Genomic DNA, 16,726 nt, shown 5'->3' on the forward strand with positions numbered 1-16,726 from the left:
TTTTTGCTTGTTCCTCAGAGAATCACATTTTGGAAGATGTGAACAAATGTGTCATTGCTCTCCAAGAGAAAGATGTGGATGGTCTGGACCGCACAGCTGGTGCAATTCGAGGTCGGGCAGCCCGGGTCATTCATGTAGTCACCTCAGAGATGGACAACTATGAGCCAGGAGTCTACACAGAGAAAGTTCTGGAAGCCACCAAGCTGCTCTCCAACACAGGTGCGGGGACTCTCCCTCCATATTGCTTCACACATGGCCTGGGTAGGGCAGGCTATCATTCTGTTAGCCTGGGCCCTGTGGTTAGGAAAAAGGAAGTGGAAACTTGGCTCTGGTCTTACAGGTTCTGGGTAGTACACCACACTTGTGGGAAGCTAGTCCGCCGAAGTCAGGCTTCACAGGAACATATCATGGGTGATCATGGATAAACAAGGAACAAATCCCAACATACTATTTAAGATGAACTTCTGAGTTAAGTATCCCATTAATGAGTAAATACTAAATTAATGGTTTTATTTTTCTCATCCTTCCGCCCCCCATCTTCTTGGTATTGGGACACTGAGGCCGTCTCAACCTCCTGAGTTGCTAGGGTTACAGGCATGCACCACCATGCCCTATTCTTAAACACGGCCTCAAGTTAGTCTCACACTTCAAGTTCCCAAGCATCCAAACCCTGTATTGCAGTTTGTTGAGAGACAAAGATGATTATATGAGTCTTTGTAAATACTGCACTTAATTTACCTCACCAATAAATACTGTTCACATGGGGAGAAGTACAGTCTCCTTATGAGCCTTGACTTTTCTGACTTGAGGATTCAGGGAAGGTTGGTAGGATGCTGTCTCCTCACTAGTGCAACCTGCCCTGTTTTTTTCTCTTCAGTCATGCCTCGTTTCACAGAGCAAGTGGAAGCAGCTGTAGAAGCCCTCAGCTCAGACCCTGCTCAGCCCATGGATGAGAATGAGTTTATCGATGCCTCTCGCCTGGTTTATGATGGTATCCGGGATATCAGGAAAGCAGTACTGATGATAAGGGTGAGTAACTGCATTCCAGACATTTTAACAGCCTCTTTCTTATCATATGCTAAACTTGAGCTATGCGTCATTCTGGAACTCAGCAGATGCAGTGGCAATATATTAAAACCATGAATCTAAAAGCTGTTAGAATGAGATATATTTAATTATGTTGTCTAAAATGACTGTTAAGGGGCTGGGGTTGTGGCTCAGCAGTAGAGCGCTCACCTAGCATGTGCGAGGCCCTGGGTTCGATCCTCAGCACCACATATAAATAAAGGTGTTGTGTGCAACTACAACTAAAAAGTAAATAACATTTAAAAAGCAAATAAGTAGATAAAATGACTGTTAACTAACAGCCCAAATTTGGGCTGAGAAGGGGAGCTAGCATGAGTTGGCCTTGAAGACTTAATTTAGGGCAGTTACTGTAGTGTGTGGCTTTGGTTTTAATTGGAGGGGAAACTACAGAAATACAGATTCTTAATTTTAGAGAAGGAAGTATTTCCTTAACATAGGCTAAAGTTATTGTTTACATTAAGTGTCCCTCCTGGAAAGGATATGCTAGACTTTTAGGCAGGATGCTAGAATCTTAGGGTATACTGCCTCCTTGTTTGACCAGTCTTCTCCAAGGAAACAGCAGTTCTCATTGTCTGCAAGAAAGTCCTTGGCCTCTTCTGGGGCATAAACCAACCGGTTTTAGAAACTACCAACCCCACCCTAGTACACCCCTATGGTGCTGGGCCTAGCTGTCCTGGCTGTCTGTCCCACAGCAGTTGATCCCTTGCATGCTGCTGAGAGCATAAGCATGTTGCTCTGGAGTCTGAGGAGACAGGGTCCATGAACGTTCTTCTCTGGGTCAACTGGATGGCCCTTGCTGTAACTGCAAAGCAGGCATGTGGAATATGGCATCTGCCTGCTGTACAGATGGTGCACTGATGGTGCTCATGCAGGCTCCAGGCTCATCTGGATGTATTGGTGGGGCCCCAGCTGATGGAGGCTTTGCTGTCTTTATTCCTGCTGCTGTGCTAAGGAACCCACATTCAGCTGAAGCCTGGTATAGCAGTGTGTGAGGGTTCCAAGGTCGTGTATATCAGTGGTGATGTACATTTTGCCAGGGTTCTTTACATATTAGCATACATCTAGAAATAGAATTTTAAAAGCCCTAATGGCAGGGCTAGAGTTTGTGGCTCAGTGGTAGAGGGCTTGCCTAGCACGTGTGAGGCCCTGGGTTCGATCCTCAGTACCACATAAAGAAAAACAAATAAAGACATTGTGTCCATCTCCAACTAAAAAAAAAGCCCTAATGGCAGAGGTGTGGCTGGATGTCTGAGGCTGAGCCAGAATGGGTTGAAGAGGGTTGAAGCTGTGTTCATCTAAGAGATGCTTCAGGCCCTGTAGTGCTGTCTTGGTTGTGAGAAACCACTTCCTAAGAGCAGGCAGGAAGCTTGGGTTCTTCATCCAATGAATTCCCTTGTCTCTCTTGATGCTGATTTCTTCTCTTAAAAATGGAGGTAATGGTGGCTTTTATGGTTTTACAGAGACAGTGTAATTGATGGGTTCCACAAGGTCCTGGCACTTAATGGCTGTTCTTACCATGTTGATAGCTGTGCTGGGACTAAAGAATGACAAAGGTCTTAACAGAACTTCCCCTGGACAACAGGCATGTGAAGAGTGATAGAATATACGGGGAAGCCTTTCAGGACAAAAGTGAGGTAGCCAGGAGTGCTTATGCAAGGCTGAGGAAAGAGGCTTCATTTGGAGACACTGTGATTTAGCTTCTCACTTGCTGTTCTGCTCTACATCCCTATTTCTGTCTCATAATTCCCCTACTTCAACTTCACTTCCATAGCCATGCCTTAGTCACGTCACTACCAGTATCTACACCCCCTCCATTATCCCAGTTTCAGTGTTCAACCTACTCCTTCCAGTACTGTGACTCAGAACAGTCCTTTGAGCTCACCAGTACTTTAGTTGGATGGTCTCCCCACTTGTTATTTGCATTCAACCCTCAGGTCCTTGGTTCATTCATTTATTAGTTTTGAGTCTGGGTCATATCCATTTCCCCTCTTCCTTATTCATACTTTGCAAAACGTAGTCCTAGTGAAGTCCTGCACTCTCTGGCTGGGTATGGTACAGATCAACACAGCCACCCTGACAGAGGTCACTAAAGCCATGACCACGTGTGGGCCCTTGGTGCCCAGTATCAGTTGTCCATCTCCCAATTCTAGCCTAGAGTCTATAGCTGTTTCATACTTCCTTGCTCTCCTCAGCCCTCCCACACCTGAGCCCGCATTTCCTAATGTGGCCTTTTTGCTGATTCCACTCAGGATAATGAGGCACTTAGAAGTCTTTCCCCTCTGCTTGTGCCCCATGGCTTCCTTTTGGTACCACGGACATCCCTGATTATGCTCCTGGCTGAGGCCATCCCTGCAACAGGCATGAGATTCCATGTTCATTACCTACTTTTTCTGTTGGTTATTCCATAGTAAGAGGGGAAAGAAATCTCTTGGCCCTTTTGCTTCTCTTTGTTGGTTTGTTATCTCACTAACATTGATGGGGCTGTTGGGAAGTCCCTGGACAACAATGAGAAGCTGACTCTCCAATGTGTAGCTTGTGTAGCTGACTTGCCCACTCCCTGAGCACTTGTTATGCCCAAGCTTCTTACCTTGATCACAACATCATCCTCATTCAGGCCAAACCTTCGATTCTCCTTAAGTTCTCTCTGTTGCATACCTCTCATCTGGTCTTATTGGCTTTTCCTTCCTGATAGAGAATCTGAACAAGCCCCCAGCATCTGTCACCTGGTCCATCTGGAGATGCCTACAGTCTCATTGTCTGAGAGCAGCCAGAGTGATGCCTTCAAGCTTTGGTTAGATCATGTCATCCACTGCTTCAAACTTTCCAAAAGCTGCCATCACTCAATTCTCACACTGGCCTGTGAAGCCTTCTGGGATCTGATTCTGTTGCCTTTCCATCCTCGTGTCCTGTTGCTGTCCCCTTTACTCAGAGCAGTGAGCCAAGTCCCTCTTTTGTGGCCTCCTTGCTATTCATCTGCTTCCCCAGGCAAACACTCCTCCTCCATCTCCCTTCACCTTCCCACAGCACTGCCTTAGGAGACCTTTCCTGACTACCCAGTTTCCCTTCACTGCTCTATTTATTTATAACATTTGTATATAATTCACTTATTAGTTTGTTGCCACTGTTCTCATTAGATTATGTAAAGAACAGGTATCTTTGTGTCATTTTGTATCTCTAAGGCCCAGAATAGCGCACTTAGATACTCAACCTCAATGGATATTTGAATATTAAAAAAGGAGTTACTCGTTTTCTTGGCAGGAGTAGTTCTTTGGTCTGTGATGGGTGGTTGGAGGAGGTTAGAGATGATGTTAGGAGACCCTACTTTGAAAAGCCCCTGAGTGCACAACACTAAAGATATTTGTGACCACGGCATTAAAATCACCAGTGGTGGCATCAAATTTTGTGCCATAAAATCAGCAGGACCCAAGGGTCTCAATGTTGATGTGCTCTCTGGTACCTTGTGTGACGTATACCATTCTTACTTTGTCTTATTTAGGGAGGAGCCTTTGCACATGTCAGAACCTTTGATGCTCTTGTTGGTTTCTGAGCACTTCTCACATGTCCTCCATTTGAACCTTACAACAAGCCCCTGCCCTGGGCTTGGGTGAGGGACAGGTGCAGATGAGGGCCTCACCTTGCTGCCCTCTTGTCACAGGCCAGCTGGCTAGGCTGAGAGCCAACCCCAGCTGTTCCACTTGCTCTGCCCCCTTTCTGATAACTCCTGGAAGACAACACTGTGTTTCAAGTAGCTAATCATGAGGCTGATAGTTTGTGTAAAATAAGACATTATTTCATAATTCAAGCAAAGAGCTAAAACCAATAAGAGTCCATTTGGAATTTACTGAACCCTTACTTGCCTCTTTTCCTTTGATAAAAGTTTAAAAACTTTAGAATACATTGCCTATTTTTACTCCTTAAAACAGTCTTTCATTCCCTAAGAGAAAGTCCAGTATTAATTTTATGTTATTTTCTTTTTGTCAAAAAGTAGGAAAGTTCTATTAGTCTGATTAATACTGTAGAAAACACCCCTATTTTTAAGACCTTTTCCACCAACAATAGTTCTCACCTTTGTCTTTAGAAGCAGCTGTCGGAAAAATAACGTTTCAAATGAAAACCAGCTAGTTGTGCACTTCATAGTCCTAGCTGCTTGAGACGTTGAGGCAAAATGATCTCTTGAGCCCAGAAGTTTGAGACCAATCAGAGCAACATAGTGAGACCCTGTCTCAAAAACAGGGAGGGGAGGCAAGCCATACATCATACAAAGAAATTGTATATTTATATATAAATATATTTATATATAAATCTGTGTTACGAAGAATTAAGCCCTGCCCCCTGTAAAAGAAGCCTTTTTTAGGAAGTGCTGATGTGGGGCCCATACAAGAATGATGAGTGATTTAATTACCTGTTAATGTTTGGAAATCTGCACCTTAAATCCCAGAATTCTGGGTCCTTCATGCTTTTGGCCAAGAAACACAGTGTTGTTGGAGGCCCAGGGTTGTGTCTGACTCACGATCTCTGTCTTGGTGGCAGACCCCTGAGGAGTTGGATGACTCTGACTTTGAGACAGAAGATTTTGATGTCAGAAGCAGGACGAGCGTCCAGACAGAAGATGACCAGCTGATAGCTGGCCAAAGTGCACGGGTAAGGAAGTGCTCCTTGGGGCATTTTAACTTGTTCTGCAGACCTTTCCTGTCCTTCTCAAGCCTTGCTTTTTTCTCTTCCAGGAAAACACTCTCAGTATTTTTCTCTAACAGTAGGACTGAAGTTAACCTAAGTTGTGGCACCTGCTGTTCAACTGGAAGCAGAGCAGGAACATGGGCCTCCTCCTCAGCTGTGCCCTAGGGTTCTGGTTTATGATAAATCCCTGGGTCAGAAAAGGCTTAGGATCTAGTCGATGCAACATTTGTTAAAAGGATTGTGAAATTTGAAAAAGATTGCTGCCTTTGCCCAGCTCACTGATACCGTGGATATGAGCTATTTTAATTATTCATGAGTTTAAAAAAAATAACAGTGGTACATTCAAGAAGAAAACCAGTCAGTCATTGCATTCAAGTCATTAAATCTTCAATCAATAGCATTTGTTTTTGGAAGGACACCAAGAAATATTTCTATGGAGAACTTTTTTTTTTTTTTTAACTCCTTGGAAATCCATCTTGAGCAGTGACCATGTCACTGTTTTAAGTCCTGCTCAGGCACGAACACTTCAGGAAACGAAGAGGCAGAGCCTTGGCCCTGGGCCTGTGGCCTTGAGGGCTCCAGGTGCTGCTTTAACATGGTTTAAGTGGCTGTCAGATAGCCGCTTAATGTATGTTCCACTAGAATGTATGTTCCTCAGCAAATTCTTCTCTGCCTTTCTCTTCAAAATTAACATCCTAAAGCTACTTCTGATATACTTTGAAAACTTGGACATGTCCATTCAGAGCCCGCAGGCTCTGAATGAGCTCTACACATTCTTTATCGCCTCCTCTCATTTTCTGGGAGGCAGAAGATAAAACTTTTTAAAGAATTAAACCAAATTTAAACCAGTTTCTGTTCCTACACAGATGTGACTGTGAAAGTTCCACACTAGTTCCACCCCTCTCATGCTCTTTCCCTGCACACTAAATCTTGCTCTTGAAAGTGGTTTGGGAATTTAGGCTGCCATAAATGTCAGTAAAAAATGAGAAGAAATAGCCCTTCGGGAAAAATGAACCCTATTAAAGCATTATCCAGCCTATGTCATACACTGCCTGTTGGAGATATTCTTGGCTAATGCACTGTGAGAACTTCACACTCTTTACATAAGAGCTTTCTGTACTTCTGATTGTAGGCAATCATGGCTCAGCTTCCCCAGGAGCAAAAAGCAAAGATTGCGGAACAGGTGGCCAGTTTCCAGGAAGAAAAAAGCAAGCTGGATGCAGAAGTGTCTAAATGGGATGACAGTGGCAACGACATCATCGTGCTGGCCAAGCAGATGTGTATGATTATGATGGAGATGACTGACTTTACCCGGTGAGCAGCACCCCACCCTGGCGGGCTGATAGGAGACAGGACAGTTTTCTTCCCCACAGGCCAGGTTGCTTTGTAAGACATCTTCTGTTCTGTTCATCTCTGAACCTGCGGGGGTGTCATGGACAGGGATCCTTATTCTCGTTTTTCAGAGGTAAAGGACCACTCAAAAATACATCAGATGTGATTAGTGCTGCCAAGAAAATTGCTGAGGCAGGATCCAGGATGGATAAACTTGGCCGAACCATCGCAGATCACGTAAGTGACGAACTTTCCTGAACTTATCTCTGAGCTTATCCTAGGCTCAGACAGTTCAGATTGACCTATTGCTGAGGTGGCCATTAATGATCATAGCACTCTTATATTATCCAAAAATTATTCTGACCTATTTTAATCCCACCATAAATTTCTAAGGATTTCTGTATTGTCTTTGACAAATCTGAGGAGCTAGGTCTGGTTCCCATTAGAACTCATCTCAGTTAATATACAATGAACACTTGCTGTTGATTTATTTATTTCTCAGTTCTTAAGAACTTCAGGTCTGAGCAGAAACTGATTCTGCCAACCCTAACACACTAGAAACACGTGTATCTCTCTCACGGTTTATTTCATATAAAAATCAGGAGCCCTAGTGGGGTGGGGTAGTGCACATCTGTAATCCAGCTACTCAGGAGACTAAGGCAGGAGAATCACAAACTCAAGGCCAGCCTAGGCCAACTTAGGGAGACCTTTAAAAGTGTCAGTGGTAGAGTGCTTGCCTAGCTGTGTGAAAGAATCCCCAGCATGGGGACCCCCCACCCCCAAACAACAAAAAAACCCACCCCATTGGCCAGCAGCATTTTGAAATGCTGCTGTGCCTAGCTGGGGACAGACTTCCATGTTCTTTGTATTGCCTGTTCTCAACCAGCAGTTTCATCCCTTTATTCCCTCATAGAAGCATAGTTTTCTGACCTATTACTATCTCCTGGATAGTGTGGTGCTCTAAGACTTATCAGAGAAGCTAATTTTTCCCTCCACATTCTTTTTTCTGAATTATTCAAACTTTCAGCCTCATCTACTGCCAGATGAGTGACAGCTGCCCCTCATTACTCAAAGCAAATATTCTGAAATCATCCTTCACACCACCCAGTAAGAAGCCTTGTTGCTTCTAGTGACCATATATGTATCTTGACACCATCAAAGTTTTTCCTGTCTGAAATTAACAGCTCTATCCAGAGCTCCATTCCACCTATCTTGACCACCATGGCCTCTCCCTTCCTCTTTCCTGTCTTCACCCTATTCTGCATGCAGCTACCAACACTGCCATCATAAAACACAGGGCCTTCTTAAAAAAAAATTCAGTCTCCAGAATGAACTACAAGCCTCATTTTATACAACTCTGTTGTTCACAGTGAGGCCCCAGTCTCATCGGAAGAAAGTGTTTCAAACATTTGAGAGGTGTGAGGATTCCTTCTTTAGGTAAAGCAACCTGAGATTCAACAGTATCAGGAGCTGGGCAGGGCCACCGTTTCCCTGTATTTGGTCAAGGTTTCTTGCTTTGGTTTACTTCTACATCCTCCATCTTTGCCTCAAGTGAATGTCTCCTGTCATTGGCTGTTTAATATTTGCACCCAAAACTGGGCAAGTAAAATGCTTCACGGCAGAAGAGCTATTTGTTTGACTGGGTAGTGTCCGTAGCTTAACACATTCTTTTCTACGTAATCAGGCTCTTGCTGAGACTTTTTGGGGCCATATGCTTCCTCCCTACTAAAAAATTGAATCCTTGGCAGTAGTGGTTTCTCCCAAGTTGTGGAGTTAGTGAAAGGAGGGCTCAGGAAGTCTTTATGTCCCATGCTATGCAGCACATTTAGGGCTCCCCGAGGGGACTTGCCTCCTTCCCTGAGCCAAGTGATGTGAACACCCCAAATAACTGGGTAATTTATCTCTCTTGCCCTTTGCTCCAGCAAGAGGAGAGGAAACTTTCAGAACTGGGCCTAGGGTGGGGTGCTGTCACTGGGCCTGCAGTGTTATTGAGCCTGCTGAGTTTGTTCTCCCCTCAGTGTCCAGACTCAGCCTGCAAGCAGGACCTGCTGGCCTACCTGCAACGCATTGCCCTCTACTGCCACCAGCTCAACATTTGCAGCAAAGTCAAGGCTGAGGTCCAGAACCTTGGTGGAGAGCTTGTTGTCTCTGGGGTAAGTGTTAGTGCATTCCTGCTCATCACCTTTTCTTACCACTATGTCTAAAATGAAAGCAACCTCTAGTCTTATCTATATACACTCCTCACTTGGGGAACATGTGCTAGGCAGAAACTCCCAAGTTCTCTCTTGGTCCCCGGAGGCCACAAGCTGCACATCTCCCTGCAGAATTGCAGCTCTGTTTAGCATGGCATGATTAGTGATAGCTACAGCCACTACCAGAGCTGGCCACTCATTGGGAAAAATATTTTTATCTTTCCCAGAGAAGAATTAAGCCTCTTCAGAAATTGCAAAGTAGATAGTCTACTTTCTTCTACCCAATAGTGCAGAATTGTAGCTATTCTTTTTCCTGTTAATCGGGTCTCAATTTTGGGTCCTCCTCACCTTGTTTTGCTGAGTCCCCACAACTTCTGTTAATCCCACGGAATTTCCTTTAAAAGGAATATTTCAGCCAGGCACAATGAGACACAACTATAATCCCAGCTGCTTGGGAGGCTGAGGCAAGAGGATCAAAAGTTTGAGGCCAGCCTGAGCACCTTAGCAAGACCCTGTCTCTAAAAAGGTGACAGAGTGCTTGGGTAACATACACAAGGCTGAATACTGCCAAAAAAAAAATTGAACATTTGACACCCTTTACTCATCTGTCTTCTATGGAGCAATCTTCCAGATCCTCTAAAATGAGGGAGGAGATGCCTGTGTCATGAATGAAAGCAGAGGGGGAATAGGTATATTGGTCAGATAGGGGCCTGACTGGATTCCTCCTCAGTGCTTCTAGTTCTTCAGTCACTCAGTGTCAAAAAGATAGATGCCAATCCACCTCCAGTGTTTGTTTTGTGAACGAATGTTTGAGGGGTGGAAGAAGGCAAAATGATGATGACCTATATACTTTCTTGCACGCCCTTTCCTTTGTCAGAGGATCTGAAACATGGGTATTTTAAGGCTTTTTGTATCCAATCAGAAACAAGGTTGCTGGCCAGTATTCTGTACTCTGGGGACCTGCCCAGATTGTGGAGCTAGAGGGTCATTCCCATCAGATATGACTCCTTACTGTCCCATTTGTGCCTTGTAGGTGGACAGTGCCATGTCCCTGATCCAGGCAGCCAAGAACTTGATGAATGCTGTGGTGCAGACAGTGAAGGCATCCTATGTAGCCTCTACCAAATACCAAAAGTCCCAGGGCATGGCTTCCCTCAACCTTCCTGCTGTGTCCTGGAAGATGAAGGCACCTGAAAAGAAGCCCTTGGTGAAGAGAGAGAAGCAGGATGAGACACAGACCAAGATTAAGCGGGCATCTCAGAAGAAGCATGTGAACCCTGTGCAGGCCCTCAGTGAGTTCAAAGCCATGGACAGCATCTAATTCTGCCTTAACCACCTGCCCCCACCCGCGGGGGCTCTTAAAGATCAATCACTGTTCTTCACTCAAGTATACTTGCTAAGTAGAGAACACTTACATAGGAAGATTTTGAAACCAGCCAGGTGGTGAATTTTGCCAGGATATGTTTAAATTGGTCAAAAAATGCTTTTAGATTCAGGAGCATATTTCTAGCTGTATTTTTATAAGCTTAAATAAAAATTCCATAACCAAAGCAAATCCCACATTAACTTGTTAGTAACAATCAGATTGGAATACCCATTCTCTCAGCAAAGAGAGTGGACTCAACTGTGGAGGAGGAATGTCCCAGAAAGGTCTTGCAAGGGATAAAAACATATCATGAAAAACAAAACACACAAAAAAACTCGATTATTTTTTATGAAATAAGAATTATAATGCATGGCTACAATTACTAATGCACTCTGCTGCAGAACATTAATAATAATGTTGCTTTTTTCAGGCTGGGATGTTGGGATGCCGTAATTTGAACATGCTTTTTTTCTCCCCAACTGCATAGGCAAAGTCATCATTGGGCTCACTTCTAATAATTGCAGTGTTTCCTGCCTTAGGCTTGCAATAGAAGCCTGACAGAATGAATATGTTTGCTTAGGCCATAATTTAGATTTTACCTTATTTGTGATTACTACATTGATTACTATAGCTACAAGGTATACTTTTACTGTCTTATTTAAATTTTATTAATTTGAATGTTTTTTACACTAGCTTTTCCCAATAAAGTCCACTATGAAACCAAATATAAGAGGCTAAAGTCACTGTATCTGCTTTCAGGAAGCGTCTTGGGGACTGGGTTGCAGCTCAGTGGTGCAGCACTTGCCTAGGGTGTGAGAAACCCTATATCAGTCACCAGAACCACAATACTCTTGGACTTGTCATAGCATCTGCGCCCTCCCCATCTTCTCCCAGGACAGTTGCTCAGTGAGGGACACTATGCCCATAGTTTTAGGGAGGGCCATATTGCCTCATAGGCTCATGACAGGCCACACCCTTGTCCCATTGAATATCCCAACCTGTACCTCCATCTTGGGAAGTCACATGAACATTCTTCAAGGTTCACATCAAGACCTTGGAGGCACAATTGATTCTTCCTTTCTCTTCTACATTTTTTTCTTAACATTCAACCATGCCATGAAAATAAGTGCCTTAGAACTAAAAACTCACCTTAGCTCCCTGTCTCTTCCCAACAACCATCCCCTTCTTAGTCAAAACTCCTTAAAGAAATGGCTATTGTCATTGTCACCTTTATGTAAGTTCTGTCACTTCAGTCAGCTGTCATCTTGCCTGCTCTAGCTTCATCCCTCTTGCCTTCCACACTGCAACACTGGCTTTTTCTTCCACGATCCCACTGACCACACCCAAGGAATGGTCAGGGGGACCAGTCCTTGCGCAAAGCACTTCCATTTCCAGATGCCTCCCCTGGGTTTTCTGTCTTCACCAACAGCTTTTCTGTGTTGAAGGATGTGTCTGTACCTGGGCCTCTTCCTTTCTCTGTCTATGCTCACTCTTCTAATTCAGCCTCTATTCCTATCTTTTAAACTGTCACTTGGATGCCTAATAACATCTCAAGCTTGACCCGTCTGGACCACACTGCCATCACTGCCCTCTACCACTCATGCCCAAAGCCCTTCTTGCTATTTTCCCCACCTCACTAGCTGGCACTACTAGTCACCTCATTTCTCTGGCCAAATATCAAAAAAGCAAAACAATCTCTTTTTAAAATATAAGATCTTCCTACTTTTCCTATACCACCTCTGTTTACATTCCGGGTCATGTTATCAGTTATTGCTGTTTAAACAGATTTGCAAAACTCAGCAGCTAAAACACAGTTTCTGAAGGTCAAGAACCCGGGAGCAACTTGGCTGGGTGGTCAAGGTTCAGGGTCTCATGACCATGACATCAGTTAAGGCTATGGGGTCAGCTTGACTGTGTGTGTGTGTGGGGGGGGTGTCTACTTCCAAGCTAGTTGATGCTGCTGTTGGCAGAGGCCTCAGATCCTTGCCTTGTGGGACCTTCCAAAGAACAGCTCACAACATGGCAGCTGGCTTCCCCTGAAGTGAAGGATCTGAGAGCAGCAGCAGCCAGATGGAAGCCACAGTGTTCTTTTAAAACCCGATCTGGAAAGTGATTCCCCATCACTGCTGCTACATTGTTGGTCACAGACCTATGCTGGTGCGACCAGGAGGTGGGCTGCCAGCCAGCAGCAGCCTCCCTGACCCAGAAGCCAGTTCACGTCTCCCCCTGAGCCCAAACTTTGCATTGATTTTCGGGCCCTCAGTAAAAGTCAAGGTCTTCAGTAATGGCTATGGCTCTGCACCCTTTGGCTTTTCTCTCTAACCATTCTTCATCATTCTCTTTCTGTTCCTGGTCTCACTGACATTCTTTCAACATGCCAAGTGTTTCCTGCCTCAGCCTGTGTACATGAGGTCCCCAGCCCAGAAAATACTTCCCAAGGGAGCCCTGTGAATTCTCTAGCATTTCCTTCAACTGTCTCATCAAAAGTCACCTTATTAGAAGGACTGCCATCCTTATGGTGTCCTCTCTTCATGGCTTTGAACTCTACGTATCCATTTGTTTCTGTTGTATACTCTCTGTGGGCAGCAAATCTTTATTTTGTTCACCACAGAATCACCAAGGTCCAGCATACTTCCCACACATGGAAAGCACTAGGGATATAGTTGCTCCGCATTCTGTGGCTACTTAACCAGCAGCCTCCCTTTACCTGGCCTCTGCTGACACTCGGGGATGTTCTTCTCATTATTATTATTTTTTTTTTTTAATTTTATTTGTCAGTGGACCTTTATTTTGCTTATTTATATGTGGTGCTGAGAATTGTACCTCTCACATGCTAGGACAGTGCTCTACCACTGAGCCACACCCCCAGCCCTCTCATTGGCTTTTGTTCTTTAGTTTGTCACACTCCAAAACTGTCTCCCACACCTCAGCACCAGATCCAGTCTGTCTCCATCTGTTTCATCTGATGTCCACCACCCCACCCCAGCAAGACCCCAGGCCCCATTGCATCAACGCCCAGCTCTCAGCCCAGCCACTGGCCTGAACCCCTTACTGGGGTCATTGCAGAGGCTCCTGAATAGCTGCACTTATTTGACTGCCTCAAACCCCTGTCAAAGGCCTGTCTGGCTGCCCCCTTAACCATCTGACCACTCTTTTTTGTGTCCAGCCCTGGGGCCCTGCCATTTGCACTCACACTGCCCTCTAGAAGCATTTCCCAGAGGGCCCCGGCTCTCACAGGGAGCCCGTTACGGAGCCGCATTCTTCCAACCCATATGTGTCACAGGCATTCCCCAGGCCTCACCATCCCTATAGTCTCTCTTGACCTTGATGCCATTATTTACAAGTTTGTTTTGTTTGAGACAGGGGTCTCGATATTTTGCCCAGGCTGGCCTTGGAACTCAACTGACCTTTCTACCTCATTTTCCCAAGCTGCTGGAACTACTGGTGTACAGCCCAGCTTAAGAAGTCAAATTTTTAAAATTTAAGCTTCTTTTTAAGCAGTATCTATTGTTTGATGTGCTGATATTATAATATTACGATAATATTTTAATATTAACTTATGGATCACTTAGTCATCCTTTATAGCACAATGAGAAACAGCAGCCCCACTGTCCCTTGTCCCCTTGGCCTGTTCCCTCCCCTGCCCCAGCAGCACCTCCAGGGACCATCACAGCACCTGCCTCCTTGGAAGCAGGAGTCCCTCTGTTCAGGCTCTGTTCTTCTCCTGTGTCCAGAAAAGGACAAAAAATCATAAGAGTTATGTTAACATTTATTGATTTAAACCACTCTATCAAAGATGCTAGAGCGCCAAAACTGGCAACCAAGGATGCACCTCCAGAGACCTAGAGAGCCTAAGCTGAGCCTAATCCTGAAACCCTACTGTCATCCCTGACCCGAGCAGCGCAGCCTGGGCAGAATGTGAGGAGACACTGTGTCCCACCCTGCTCTGGAGAAGTGCTGGTTCCCACCCCTTCGCTGTTCACTAAGGGGACTGCCTGGCCTCTGCATTCAGACACTTGCTCTGGGCCAGGACCTACATGCTGTTGCTATCAGCAGTTTCAATGACACACCCAGAGTGAGGCCTGGGGACAGAAGCCAAGTCCCAGCTCCCTCTACCCCACGGTGCCTGTCACACAGCTCTTGTGGCCCCTCCAACTTGCTTCCCCACCACCTGCACACACTGACCTCATGCAGAACCCTCAGCATCCCCCTCGCTGGCAGTGCCTGTGCCTTCCTCAGGCGGGCTCCCCCCTCCCACTACTAACCATCCGCCCTGGGGTGGCTCCTGTGGCCCCAGGCAGATACTTCAAAGGCCCCCTCACCTCTGCAGCCCTTGTGCCCACAGCCTCCAGCCTGCTCCAATCTCCACCCAGGCCAGGGCTACCTCCTCACAGGAGAGGAGCTGCCACGTGCTGGCACCCCAGGGCCAGTGTCTGGCTTTACCATATCACTTCATTTCATCTCCAAAACTGGTGACGTGCCAGTGCTAGCACCACTCCTCCAACCTCCTAGCTGAAGAAGGGACGGAGAAAGGTGAAGGGGCTCACCCAAGTTGCCTAGTGGCAAGTGGCCCAGGCCACCGCCAGATTCAAGACCCTAATGCCCCAGGTTCTGACCACCAGTACTGTAGCCTCAGAGGTCCCTTACATGAGATGACAGTGACCACTTCCCCCTCGCTTCTGCTCCTACCCAGCTTGTTCTCCTTGAGGTCTCTGGTGTGGACGAGTTCCAGGGCTTGGACCTTGGATTTGGGTCCTCCTCTTCTCTGTGTCCAACCACATCAGCCTCCAGGCTGATGGTCCCAAGCAGTGGTGTGCTAGCAAATGTTTAACAGACGGCTCTCTGGGGCAGGAAAGGGTAAGGGTGTGTGTGTGTGTGTGTGTGTACACACGTGTGTGTGCATATGCACACATACATTCCTTTATTATGCATTATATTGCTATAAAGGAGTAAAGCACACAATTTACAAATAATATTAAAATACACAACACTCTACTTTGAACTTCGCCTAGCTGATTCTTATAAAGGCTTTCACTGATTTTTGCAGCGCTCGTTTCCATAGCCATCCTATGGCTGCCACTGACAAATGAGTCTAGTTCCGACATGAATGTTGCTTGACCTATATTTTTGTTTACCTTAAGGAGCAAGATGAAACAACAAACCCTTATGGTGGAATTGTACTTGTTAGAAAATGAGTAACTTTGTGGAATCAGCAGTTGTGAATTACTGTAAAATGACTCTCTCCATTTTTTGTGCTATTGACAATATCACTGCTATAAACAACTTACTTTTAACTGGCATTGTTAACTTTTTCCTCATCATTTTCTTAAGTCTAGACTATGAACAAAGTGGTAAGTTGATCTGCAGCATGTCCCAATTTCCATGGTGAAAACACTGTGCCACATGACTGGCAGTCACTATGGCAGCCATCTCCTGGACACATCCAGAGCTGGATCATCTCCAGATCATGGTAACATGTAGGCATTAGAAAAGGATTTGCTTTCTGAATTCATTACCTTTTTGAAATTTAGGTTGGAATTCAAGTACAATCCACTCTTTCTGATGTACCAGCCCTGGTGGCCCACGCCAATAATTCCACAGCTGGGAAGGCTGAGGCAGGAGGATCAGGAGTTCAAAACCAGCCTCAGCAACTTAGTGAGCCCCTACATCTAGACAGATAAAGTATTTAGAAAGGGCTTGAGACATGGCTCACTGGTAAAGCGCCCCTGGATTCAATCCCTAGTACAAAGCAAAACAAAACCCCAACTCATCCCCCATCAAAGTCCTGGCAAAACCCTTTCCTTATATTTTCACCTTTTCCCAAACACAAACAGAACCCTACAGCCTTTCGAGTCTGGCCAAACTGCATTTCAATTAGCATGATGCTTGTGGCGATGTGTGTGTATTGTTGTGTATAACCTTAGCTCATTTCTTTTTTACTGCTGAGTAGTATTCCTTATGAGGGTGTACTATAAATTGTTCATCCATTCCCCAGATGAGGGCCACCTCAGTTGTCTCCAGTTTTTGTTTTTTTAAAAAACAAATAAAACTGATATATAAGCATTTGCATCCA

General features: G+C 45.2%; 1 protein-coding gene across 6 annotated transcripts in view; it reads left to right on the forward strand.

Moving 5' to 3' along the window:
• Ctnna1 (catenin alpha 1) overlaps positions 1 to 11,378 on the forward strand; it is a 171,143-nt gene extending 159,765 nt beyond the window's left edge. For all 6 annotated transcript variants that reach the window (XM_048811625.1, XM_015484649.2, XM_048811626.1 and 3 more), the window contains 7 exons: positions 19 to 219; positions 878 to 1,029; positions 5,617 to 5,727; positions 6,896 to 7,077; positions 7,227 to 7,332; positions 9,114 to 9,248; positions 10,321 to 11,378. In XM_048811625.1, the coding sequence (XP_048667582.1) occupies positions 19 to 219; positions 878 to 1,029; positions 5,617 to 5,727; positions 6,896 to 7,077; positions 7,227 to 7,332; positions 9,114 to 9,248; positions 10,321 to 10,608 (1,175 nt within the window). In that variant the 3' untranslated portion in view covers positions 10,609 to 11,378. The remainder of the gene's footprint in view (positions 1 to 18; positions 220 to 877; positions 1,030 to 5,616; positions 5,728 to 6,895; positions 7,078 to 7,226; positions 7,333 to 9,113; positions 9,249 to 10,320) is intronic.
• Positions 11,379 to 16,726: the final 5,348 nt, after the last annotated feature.

The sequence above is a fragment of the Marmota marmota genome, unplaced genomic scaffold (assembly GCF_001458135.2).
Source record: "Marmota marmota marmota unplaced genomic scaffold, marMar, whole genome shotgun sequence".
NCBI classification, from domain to species: domain Eukaryota; kingdom Metazoa; phylum Chordata; class Mammalia; order Rodentia; family Sciuridae; genus Marmota; species Marmota marmota.